Source organism: Pongo abelii, chromosome 2, assembly GCF_028885655.2.
Source record: "Pongo abelii isolate AG06213 chromosome 2, NHGRI_mPonAbe1-v2.0_pri, whole genome shotgun sequence".
Taxonomy (NCBI): Eukaryota; Metazoa; Chordata; class Mammalia; order Primates; family Hominidae; genus Pongo; species Pongo abelii.
Window position 1 is genome coordinate 68814526 of NC_085928.1, and position 13001 is coordinate 68827526.

Here is a 13001-nt window from a genome sequence, read left to right on the forward strand (position 1 = left end):
GAGGCTCTGGTCATAATGGCGACCACACTTTTATTGAACATCTGTTGTGTACTGTCCAGGTCTTCACGTTTATCACCTCATTTAATTCTCATGTTAAGCTTGAGTGGAAAGCATTATGAAGCCCATTTGAGGAAAGAGAAGAGTGAAGTTCAGAGGCAAAAGTCATCTGTCCAGGGTCCTCTGCCAAATGACAGCTGGCATGGAACCCTCCTAAGGCTGATTCCTCTATCCTCCTTCTCCTAACAGCACTTCAGGGGCAACCTTCTCCTCTATCTTTTCTCCACTCACCATCAAAGAACCCCTCAATTTCCCAGGATTCTAGAAAATTTCCCTGAGGTGGGGGTGGTGGGACAGGTAGTAAGACTGAAGCCTTTTAACTTTCCAAGACCTTTCTTTATTTCCTGAGATGAATAAATAAGTGGCAATGGGGGGTGGGGATGTGGTGAACATAGAACAGGAGCTGGCAGCATGCAGCTGGCAGGAGGGGGCTGTGATGGCCCCACCCCTATGAGGACCCCCTCATCCTAAGCAGGGGCCAAAGCTCACTAGCAGCCACCATTAAGGAAAAACTTTTGAAATTCACACATTGTGAAGCCTGCCAGTCCCCGCCAGGTGAAGAGCTCATGGTATCCACCTTCAGGGCTACTTTTTACCCCAGGGGCCTTCTCTGCCTGGGCCTGGGTACCTGGGCTGCTCTGTAAGGCAGGTAGGGGTGCTTACCCCACTCTCAAAAATAAACCAAGCTGTCCTGAGTGTCCAGCAGGAGGATAGCCCAAGCTCTGGGGGCAGCGTGGGTGGGAGGAGATCCTACAAGTGGTGGCCGAGATTATCTGCCCTTGATGAAGCCCTCCAGCACACGGTCACTGCGCTCTGACAACCAGTAGCCAGTCATGGCCGCCACAGCCCCAATGAAGATGGCGGTGAACACCAAGTCGCCCTTAGCAGCCAGCGTGGCCAGTGCACAGATGATGACGCCAAAGAACATCTGCTGCAGCACCACCAACTCGTCCTCTGTCATCTCTGAGAAGAAGCCTGCTGACTCTGCAGAGGAGCAAGAGATGCAGCCTGGCACTTGTATCCCTGTTCGTGGTAGTTCTTGAGTTTCCCCAGAACTCCCACACACCTGATCATCATGGCCACCAGGCCTGCCCAGCAAGCCAGGCACACAACATTTACTGCTCAAAACCACTCTGCAAGGGGCAGTTACCATCCCTGTCTCACTAAATGGGAAAGAGGCTCAGAGAGGTAAAGGGGTTGGACTCGCCAAGGCCATGTGGTAGACAAGTTGGGGGCAGAGCATTTATTACATGTATGAGTCTCGTTCCACGGTCAGACTGTCTGGATTGGGATCCCAGCTCTGCAACTTGCTTGCCATATAGCCCTGGGAAAGTAGCTTCATCTCTCTGCATCTTCATTTTTACATATGTAGAATGGGGATGAGAACCCAACCTCCAGCGTTGGGTTGTTTCAGGGGTTAATAAGTTAAGATGAGGAATGCACCTAGAACAGCATCTGACACAGTAATTGCTGGGGAAATGGTCCCTGCCATCATCGTTGTGATTAATCTGCATCTCACCACACCCCTGGCCTAGGACAGCTCTCAGCAGGCCAGGGAAAACACTGGTCCCATTGGATGGATGAGGAAACAGGTTAAGGAGGCAGACTGATTTGATGCCAAGTCTGATTCCCTTTGTACCCTGGAAGGTATAAGGCTGCTGAGAGCCAACCTGGATATCAGACGTAGAGCCCAGTCTCAGTGCAGCCTCCGGGGGGGCTGGGTGGCAGTAGGGGTGGGGCAGGGCCTGGAGCTGCCACTGCTACCTGAGAAAGGGGCTTGCCTGCCTTCTCTTTGAATGAGGACCTCCCCTCTCCCGCCCCAGGGCTCACCTGGGATCTGCTCCTTCACACAGATGCCTTCCATCTGCTTGTAGCCCTCAGCACAGATGCAGCGATAACTGCCCTCGGTGTTTTCACACTGCTTGTTCTCTCCTGGACACACCTCTGTCTCACACTCATCCACATCTTGAGGGGAGGGAGGGGTCAGAGTCCTGCTAGGGCCCCCCACGCAGCACCCTAACTCCATCTTGTCTATCTCTCAACACTCCCCTCTGCCCTTGCCCAGGCAACATTCCACCCTTCCTTCCCCCGCCTGCCCATATTCCGGCCTCTTCACCATTCATGCTGGGTGAGGCACTCCCAGGTGCCTGTGTCCCACCAGCAGGAGACTCACCGAGACACTTGGAGCCCACCTGCTGGTAGCCAGGGCTACACTTCTTACAGCGACCTGGCCCTGCCCCCATGCAGCCTAGGCAGGCCTTGGCACAGTCTGGAGAGAGGAGAGAAAGATGAGGGTGAGATGTGCACCTAGGCCCAGGGGAGCCACGCTCCAGAAGAGGAGGCCTGGGGGTGCTCTGAAGCCTGAGAAGGGGAGAGTTTGGAGGGACAGGTGTGGAGCAGCTCTTCCTCCCCTCCTCACATCCCCTCCTCTGCAGAAGTAGACACTGACCTCGGCACTCATAGGAGCCCTCAGTGTTCACGCAGAATTGGTCGGCTCCACAGTTGGCTCCCTCTGTGCCACACTCGTCAATGTCTGCAGAGAGGTGAGCAGGGTGAGAATTTCAATCCCTATTTAGTAGGGAAGCTGAGGCCAGAGCCGTTGGGGAATGGTCTTTGGTCTTGCCTGGGATTAAATGGTATGGCAGAGACTGCAAGCTGTCTACCAATATAGAAGCAGACTAGCTAGACTTCAGGCTGCCCAGCCGGAGACCACATTTTCCAACCTGTCTTGAAGCTAAGTGTGTCCCTGTGATTGAGTTCTGGCCAACAGGATGTAAACAGGAGTGATGAGCTCCACTGTTAGCTTGGTCTTAAAACAATGCTTCGACTCCTCAATGCACTTTCTTTCCCTTCTCCCTTCCTGAGTGCTGGCACGTGGGACATGGAGATGCCCAGGACTCAGCTTCAACCATGCAGACAACGCCCAAGGGGATGATTGTGCAGTAAGTTACAGGAATAATCTGGGTACTGGAATGATTGTGACTAGCAGAGCTCGCTTGCCAGCCTGGACTTCTCACTTTGGGACTGTAATATGAGAAAAAAAATAAACCTCTACCCTCTAGATTCTTTTTTTTTTTTTTTTGAGATAGAGTTTCGCTCTTGTCACCCACGCTACAGTGCAATGGTGTGATCTTGGCTCACTGCAACCTCTGCCTCCTGGATTCAAGTGACTCTCCTGCCTCTGCCTCCCGAGTAGCTGGGATTACAGGCACCTGCCACCATGCCTGGCTAATTTTTGTATTTTTAGTACAGACAGGGTTTTGCCATGTTGGCCAGGCTGGTCTCGAACTCCTGACCTCAGGTGATCCACCCCACCTTCGGCCTTCCAAAGTGCTGGGATTAGAGGCATGAGTGAGCTACCACACCCGGCCAACCTCTATATTCTTTAAGCCACAGTCTTTTGGGGATTTTTGTTACAGCAGCTTAGCCTTTACTCTAGTCTATATAAGTGGCTAGGCTGGGACCAAACCAAGTCTTGAACCCAGGTTTCCTGACCCCAAGTTCAATGTCCTCATTCTCCTGGCCAACCCTTCTTCAATTTTTTTTTTTTTTTTTTTTGAGATGGAGTCTCCCTCTGTTGCCCAGACTGGAGTACAGTGGCACGATCTCGGCTTACTGCAAGCTCCACCTCCCAGGTTCATGCCCTTCTCCTGCCTCAGCCTCCTGAGTAGCTGGGACTACAGGCACCCGCCACCATGCCCAGCTAATTTTTTGTATTTTTAGTTGAGACAGGGTTTCACCATGTTAGCCAGGATGGTCTCGATCTCCTGACCTTGTGATCTGCCTGCCTTGGTCTCCCAAAGTGCTGGGATTACAGGCGTGAGCCACTGCGCCCAGCCCCTTCCTCAATTTTTAAGACTTGGCCAAAGTAACACCTCCTCCAAGAAGCCTTTCCTGATTCCCCATCACCATTTCCACTGAACTAGATCAGAAGCATCTCTCACTGTACATAGGGACTATACTACACAGTACCTGTGTAGCGGACTGTAAGTATCTGGTTACTTTTCTGCCTGCCCAGCCAGGTTGAGATCTCCATGAAGGTGGGGCCTAGGCTAGTCTAGCCCAGGCTTGTGTTGAGAGAATGAAGGACCAAGCCCAGGCCCCTGACCATCTTCCCAGACCTAGCTAGGGCCCCACTTACCTACACACTTGAGGTGATGCAAGGCCCAGCCCTTCTTGCATTGCAAACAGTTTGATTCCTCAGGTCCTGAACATCGGGCACAGGGGCCAAAACAAGCTGGGTAGAATGGGGCAGCATGAGGATGGGCAGGCAGGTGCCCCATCTGCCCCTGCCCAGTGCCACACCTTTTGGCTACCTACCCGAACATACCAGATGGCTGGCGTTGCGTTCTGCCTCAAAGTAGCCAAGGCCACACTGGCCACAGGCCTCACCCCCGTAGCCGGCTTGGCAGTCACAGTGCCCGCTGCCCCCTCGTGTCCCTTCTCCTTCACACTGCCCGTAGCCACCACAGGGCCTCTCTGTTCCCCCAGGACAGGCTGTGGGAAGACACCAAACCAGGTGAGGTCATCTATACAACCTTGATATACAAGATAATATTTTCTGCTCTGCATATCAGTAAACATTTTTGGAGAAGAAAATTAATTTTAATGACATAATATTTTGTCATAAAACTGATATTTACTTAACCAATTTCCTCTTGTGGAACAATTAGATTTTACAAACCTTTTATTTATTTATTTATTTATTTTTAGTGACAGGGTCTCGCTCTGTTTCCCAGGCAATGACGTGATCATAGCTCACTGTAGCCTCGAACTCCTGGGCTCAAGCAATCCTCCCACCTCAGCCTAGGGGGACAACAGGCTGCACCACCATGCCCTACTATTTTTTTTTTTTTAAGAGACAGGGTCTTGCTATGTTACCCAGGCTGGTCTCTCAAACTCCTGGCCTCAAGTGATCCTCCTGCCTCAGCCTCCCAAAGTGCTGGGTTTACAGGTACGAGCCACTGCACCAAATATTTTTTTTTTCTTTTTTTTTTTTGAGACAGAGTCTCGCTCTGTCGCCCAGGCTGGAGTGCAGTGGCATGATCTCGGCTCACTGCAAGCTCCGCTTCCCGGGTTCATGCCATTCTTCTGCCTCAGCCTCCCGAGTAGCTGGGACTAGAGGCGCCTGCCACCACGCCCGGCTAATTTTTTGTATTTTTTAGTAGAGACAGTGTTTCACCATGATAGCCAGGATGGTCTCGATCTCCTGACTTCATGATCCGCCCACCACGGCCTCCCAAAGTGTTGGGATTACAGGTGTGAGCCACCGAGCCCAGCCAATATTTTCTTTTACAAAGACTGAATTTGCCATCTTTGTAGCTAGCTCTTTATCTGTAGCTTCAGGAAAGACTGCTCTAAAAGAGGCTGGTAGTAAGTTCAGCTCTTGTGCCAGGACTGTGTGTGAGGATGGATGGCGATCATGGGGGCTCCAGGGCAACACACGCCCCTCCCCAGGAAGGTACCATAGTCCGATCTGGCATGGGAAATGAAGGGGCTGGGAGATCTATCATTTCTTTAATACATGATGATAACCATACTGCATCTGACTCAGTCTAGCCCCTGTGCTTTCTCCAAGCCTTTCCCCACTGATTTGCCCATCTCCCCAGCCCTGTGAGGTGGGCAAGAACTGAGGTCCAGAGAAGTTTATCTGAGTAGCCTGAGTTCACACAGCGAACTAGGGACAGAGCCAGGACTGGATCCCTGGACTCGGCGGTCCCCTCCCATCCCCAAGAGCAATGAAAAACTCACGAAGGCAGGAGGGCCCAAAGGTGCCTGCGGGGCAGCAGAGCTTCAGGGAATCTGAGCACAGCCACTGGAAGAGGTCCGGGGCCTCCTGCTGCCTGAGGCAGGGGCAGGGTGGAGGGAGGTGGGGAGGAGGCACTGAGATAGTGTCAGAAGTGCTGTTCCCATTCCCCCATGCCTGAATCTGTGATTCAACCCAGCTTGGACATAAGACCCAAAAGGCCATCTGACCAATGCCCTTTCCCCATTTGGCAGAAGGGTGAACTGAGGCTCAAAGTGGAGCGCAAGTCCCCCGGCAAGTCCTTAGCAGATCTGGGTTTGGAAGGAGCAGAACCAGGACATGGGCCCCAGCATGCACCCCCGTGCTTCTTGGCCAAATCAAGGCCTTGTCACCAGGCCCCACCTGTGACCCACTCCCAGGGAAGGCCCCCTTGCCACTCACTTGTGAAACCACCAGCTCTCCACCAGCTCCTCACTCAGCTCCAGCAGGCGGTGGCACTCGAAGTCCGACTTGCTGCACACACCCTCCAGCACCTCTACCAGGCGGGTCTCACTGACCAGATAGGGCAGGGCTGGTGGGAAACACGCCCCACCCCACCCACCACCCTCCTCAGGTCTCTCTCCACCCTTCCACGTGCAGTGAAAATATCAAAGGAGAGGCCATGAGGTATAATGGAAGGGGTCATGGTTCTGGGAAGCAGAGAGACCTGGGTTCAAATCTAGTGGTAGATTTGAACCTATCCAGTGGACCTTGGGCAAGTCACTTAACCTCTCTGAACCTCTTTGTTTTGTCATCTGTAAAATGGGGACGACAATACCTTCCCTGCAGGTTTCTTGTAACATACATCAGTTCCTGCATCTGAGCAATGGAATATAATACCCTTGCTGGGTAGATATGGCTAAAAATACATCCTATAACAAGTGTTGGCAGGGATGTGGAGAAATTAGAATCCTCCCACACTGCAGGTGGGAATACAAAATGGCATCACCACTGTGGAAAAGCAGTTCCTCAATAAGTAAAACATGGAATTGCCATAGGACCCACCAATTCCACTACTGGATACAGACCCAAAAGAATGGAAAACAGGTGTTCAAACGAAAACTTGTACACAATGTTCATAGCAGCACTATTCACAACAGCCAAAAGGTAGAAACAATGCAGATATCCATCAACTGATGCATGGATAAACAAAATGTGGTACAGCCAAATGAGAATATTATTCAGCCATAAAAAGGAATAAGTATTGATATATGCTACGGTATGGGTGAACCTTGAAAACATTATGCTAAGTGAAACTAGCCAGACACAAAAAGCCACATATTTTATGATTCCAATGAAATCAGCAAATCCATAATTTCTGCTTGACTAACTCAAATTAGTGATTGCCAAGAGCCGAGGGAAGGGGAGAACGGGGAGTGGCTGTATAATAGGTATAGGATTTTTTGCGGGGGGTGGGTAATGAAAATGTTCTGGAACTACATAGTGGTGATGGCTGCACAACATTGTAAATGTTATTAAATGTCTTCAATGGGAAATTTTTTATGTGTATTTTACCACAATTAAATATATATATATATGTATATATATACACACATATATAAATATTTGATGTCTTATATCCTGTATTTAAAGGGTCTGGCACAGTGCCTGGCATATAGGAGGTGATTTAAAAAAGCAAGCAATGCAGGAGCCATTACAAAGCTGGAAGTGCCTCTGGGGTTGTCTTAGCCAATCCCCTCATTCCTGAATGAGGAAACTCAGGCCCGGCGCAGGAAAAGAGAAAATGACCAATGTTACATAATAACAAAACCTTTATTTCTAGTGGGCATCCCAGTTAAGCCTTTTCCACACTTCTATGAAATAGGCAAACCAGGTATTAATATCCCCATTTTACAGGTGAAGAAACTGTGGCTCTGAGAGGTTAAGAACCGACAACCAGGTCTAACTCTGAGCCTTTGCTGACTCCTCTTCCATTTGACTTTGAAAAGCTGGAGGGCTCAGGGCTCGGCTTTCTGTATCCTTCCCATGCCTTTCTTTACATACTGACTATATAATGGCTTTCTGTATTATATATATACTGACTATATAATGGCTTTCTGTATTATATATATACTGACTATATAATGGCTTTCTGTATTATATATATGCTGACTATATAATGGCTTTCTGTATTGTATATATATGCTGACTATATAATGGCTTTCTGTATTATATATATACTGACTATATAATGGCTTTCTGTATTATATATATACTGACTATATAATGGCTTTCTGTATTGTATATATATACTGACTATATAATGGCTTTCTGTATTATATATATACTGACTATATAATGGCTTTCTGTATTATATATATACTGACTATATAATGGCTTTCTGTATTATATATATGCTGACTATATAATGGCTTTCTGTATTATATATATGCTGACTATATAATGGCTTTCTGTATTATATATATACTGACTATATAATGGCTTTCTGTATTATATATATACTGACTATATAATGGCTTTCTGTATTATATATATGCCGACTATATAATGGCTTTCTGTATTATATATATGCCGACTATATAATGGCTTTCTGTATTATATATATGCCGACTATATAATGGCTTTCTGTATTATATATATACCGACTATATAATGGCTTTCTGTATTATATATATACTGACTATATAATGGCTTTCTGTATTATATATATGCCGACTATATAATGGCTTTCTGTATTATATATATGCCGACTATATAATGGCTTTCTGTATTATATATATGCCGACTATATAATGGCTTTCTGTATTATATATATGCCGACTATATAATGGCTTTCTGTATTATATATATACTGACTATATAATGGCTTTCTGTATTATATATATGCCGACTATATAATGGCTTTCTGTATTATATATATACCGACTATATAATGGCTTTCTGTATTATATATATACCGACTATATAATGGCTTTCTGTATTATATATATACCGACTATATAATGGCTTTCTGTATTATATATATACCGACTATATAATGGCTTTCTGTATTATATATATACTGACTATATAATGGCTTTCTGTATTATATATATACTGACTATATAATGGCTTTCTGTATTATATATATGCCGACTATATAATGGCTTTCTGTATTATATATATGCCGACTATATAATGGCTTTCTGTATTATATATATGCCGACTATATAATGGCTTTCTGTATTATATATATACCGACTATATAATGGCTTTCTGTATTATATATATACTGACTATATAATGGCTTTCTGTATTATATATATACCGACTATATAATGGCTTTCTGTATTATATATATACCGACTATATAATGGCTTTCTGTATTATATATATACCGACTATATAATGGCTTTCTGTATTATATATATACTGACTATATAATGGCTTTCTGTATTATATATACTGACTATATAATGGCTTTCTGTATTATATATATGCCGACTATATAATGGCTTTCTGTATTATATATATGCCGACTATATAATGGCTTTCTGTATTATATATATGCCGACTATATAATGGCTTTCTGTATTATATATATGCCGACTATATAATGGCTTTCTGTATTATATATATGCCGACTATATAATGGCTTTCTGTATTATATATATGCTGACTATATAATGGCTTTCTGTATTATATATATGCCGACTATATAATGGCTTTCTGTATTATATATATACTGACTATATAATGGCTTTCTGTATTATATATATGCCGACTATATAATGGCTTTCTGTATTATATATATGCCGACTATATAATGGCTTTCTGTATTATATATATACTGACTATATAATGGCTTTCTGTATTATATATATACCGACTATATAATGGCTTTCTGTATTTTATATATGCTGACTATATAATGGCTTTCTGTATTATATATATACCGACTATATAATGGCTTTCTGTATTATATATATACCGACTATATAATGGCTTTCTGTATTATATATATACCGACTATATAATGGCTTTCTGTATTATATATATGCTGACTATATAATGGCTTTCTGTATTATATATATGCCGACTATATAATGGCTTTCTGTATTATATATATGCTGACTATATAATGGCTTTCTGTATTATATATATACTGACTATATAATGGCTTTCTGTATTATATATATACCGACTATATAATGGCTTTCTGTATTATATATATGCCGACTATATAATGGCTTTCTGTATTATATATATACCGACTATATAATGGCTTTCTGTATTATATATATACCGACTATATAATGGCTTTCTGTATTATATATATGCTGACTATATAATGGCTTTCTGTATTATATATATGCCGACTATATAATGGCTTTCTGTATTATATATATGCTGACTATATAATGGCTTTCTGTATTATATATATGCTGACTATATAATGGCTTTCTGTATTATATATATGCTGACTATATAATGGCTTTCTGTATTATATATATGCTGACTATATAATGGCTTTCTGTATTATATATATACTGACTATATAATGGCTTTCTGTATTATATATATGCTGACTATATAATGGCTTTCTGTATTATATATATGCCGACTATATAATGGCTTTCTGTATTATATATATGCCGACTATATAATGGCTTTCTGTATTATATATATGCTGACTATATAATGGCTTTCTGTATTATATATATACTGACTATATAATGGCTTTCTGTATTATATATATACTGACTATATAATGGCTTTCTGTATTATATATATGCCGACTATATAATGGCTTTCTGTATTATATATATGCCGACTATATAATGGCTTTCTGTATTATATATATGCCGACTATATAATGGCTTTCTGTATTATATATATACTGACTATATAATGGCTTTCTGTATTATATATATACTGACTATATAATGGCTTTCTGTATTATATATATGCTGACTATATAATGGCTTTCTGTATCCTTCCCGTGGCTTTCTTTACATACTGACTATATAATGACAACTCTCAAATTCCTGTTTCCAATTCCTACTCTTTTCTGAATTCCAGATTTGTATGGAGTCTACCTGGATGTCTAATGGACATTTCAGCCCAATACGTTCAAAGAATACCACATCCCACCCCTCCCCTAAACCTTCTCGGTTTCTCATCTCACCATCTTAGAAAACAGCTGCACTATTCACCCAGTTGCTCAGGCCCAAAATCTAGTAAGCATCTTTTATTCTACTGTTTCTCTATACCCATAGTGAATCTATCACCAGGTCCTATTGTTCTCTCTGCAAAATATACCCAGACTGTGACCCCTTCACCATGTCCTCCACTAGACACCACACTAGCTTGTGTTGCCTTCATGCCTAGATGATGCACTTGCCTCCCAAACTGGTCTCCCTGCTTCCTCCACCCTTGCCCCTTACAGTCTGTTTGCTACATAGCAGTGTGAGTAATCTTTAAAGGTATAAAGAAGACAGTATCACTTTTTCTGCTCATAACCTTCCAAGAGCTTCCCATTACACTCCGAAAAAAATCTAAACTCTTTTCTGTAGCCTTCAAGGCTTAAGCCTCTGCCTTCACCTTCTATCACTTTCCCCTTGGCTCACTCCACTCCAGCCACTTCTTGAATACACCAAGCTCAGTCATATCCTCTGCCCAATTCCCTCCCTGTCACATAGTTCGCTTCTTCACTTCATGTCTCTCTGTTCAAATGCCAAACCTTGAACACCTTGCCTCCCACCGTCCTGCAGTCTACCGTGCTTCACTGTTTGTTCTTCATCTGACATAATATTATTCACCCACTCATTCACTGCTTGTCTTCTCTACTAGAATGTGAGCTCCAGGAAGGGGGGATTTTGCTTGCCTTGTTTACTGCTATACTATAGATGTTCAGTGCTATTTGTTGAATGAATAAGTACCCCCCAAGAGTTCCTAGTCCTACACCAGTAGAGCAGAGATTTGGCGGGGAGGGGAATATACACCCCTTCCCCCAGCAGCCCCTTACCTGTCTTTGTATTTGGACAACTTCTCTTCCTCCCAGGCAGTGTTTCCACCTCCAAAGTTGTCCCGGATGGTTCTCTCCAGGCCCTGGAAACAGAAAATTAGTAACAGCTAAGTACATTGCCTGGCACATGCTAGCACTTCACTGTTCTACTGACCAGGAAACTGAGGCACAGAACGGCAACCTGCCTAGGGCCATACAACTAGTAAGAAACCAAGATGAAACTTGAATCCACACAGATTTGCATCCCAGAGTTCCCCACTCTAAATCGCTGTGTTCCCCTCCAACGAGGCTGCCGGTGCACCCACCTTGTTAAAGCTGTCAACCAGTCCCCGGCAGGTATGACACGGATGGGGCTGAGGCGGGGGAGAAGACTGGGGAGGTGGAGCGGGCTGGAGCCAGATGGGGCCTGGGAGGTTGAGGAAGAGGCTCAGGCCCCAGAGCACAGCCGGGACCAGGCCCTTCGGGGGCCGTGGGGCCATCTTTACCCAGGCTGGGGACCTGCAGATAGAGGGCGTGGAGAGGCTTCACTGAAGGAGTCAGGCCCCACGCGAGAAAGAAAAAGGTCTGTTCTGAGGTGCCGTGGCGCTGGGATCTGCGTTATTACAAGCAAAAAAGGCCAAACTGGGTATTGCAGGGGCTGTGGGGATGGGTGGGGAAAGGAGCATAAGATGCAATTCCAGAAGAGAAATAAGTTATCCTCGTTAGTATGGGGTGGAGAGGAAAGTGGCCTCGCTCCTTGACAAGGGGGCAGAAGTCAGCCTCTTGTTTGAAGGTCTGATAAAGGATATTAGGGGCCGGATCCGCAGAATTAGGGAGAAGAGATCAGATTCCAAGTACTGAAGGAGAAAAGGCCAGAGGGGTTGTCTTGGGGGAGGTGTCCGGAACCGCGGGCTTGGGGGGAGGAGCCCGGATCCGGATACGAAGGGAAGGGGTCAGATTCAGGGCCTCGCAGAAGGGCAAAGCCACGGCCCACGAGCCGGCAGAGAAGGATCCAGACCCTCGTAGGCCACGGAGAAGGAAGAAGCGACCGCCCCAGTCCGCGGGCGCCGTGGGCCGTCTCCTCACCGCGTCGCTGCTACAGCCTGCGTAAAACGTACAACCCCCACCCGCGCCGCAGTCCAGGGGGCGGAGCTTGCCGCCCAGCCAATGGCGACGGGCCATGTGCCATTACGTCACCCCACGCCAGCCAAC

At 45.3% G+C, this 13001-nt stretch overlaps 1 protein-coding gene across 2 annotated transcripts; it reads right to left on the bottom strand.

Moving 5' to 3' along the window:
* Positions 1-371: 371 nt before the first annotated feature.
* CRELD1 (cysteine rich with EGF like domains 1) lies at positions 372-12955 on the bottom strand. 2 transcript variants are annotated; one of them, XM_009238713.4, is made up of 11 exons: positions 12876-12955; positions 12116-12308; positions 11811-11893; positions 6245-6355; positions 5809-5900; positions 4378-4554; positions 4199-4294; positions 2507-2590; positions 2231-2326; positions 1888-2022; positions 372-1041 (listed from the first exon to the last, which is right to left on the bottom strand). In XM_009238713.4, the coding sequence occupies exons 2-11, from the start codon at positions 12287-12289 to the stop codon at positions 827-829; spliced, it is 1263 nt and encodes a 420-aa protein (XP_009236988.2). In that variant the 5' UTR covers positions 12290-12308; positions 12876-12955; the 3' UTR covers positions 372-826. The 2 variants fall into 2 exon arrangements, with proteins under 2 accessions (XP_009236988.2, XP_002813505.2); XM_002813459.6 differs by having other exon boundaries at positions 12808-12944.
* Between the last annotated feature and the right edge of the window lie 46 nt (positions 12956-13001).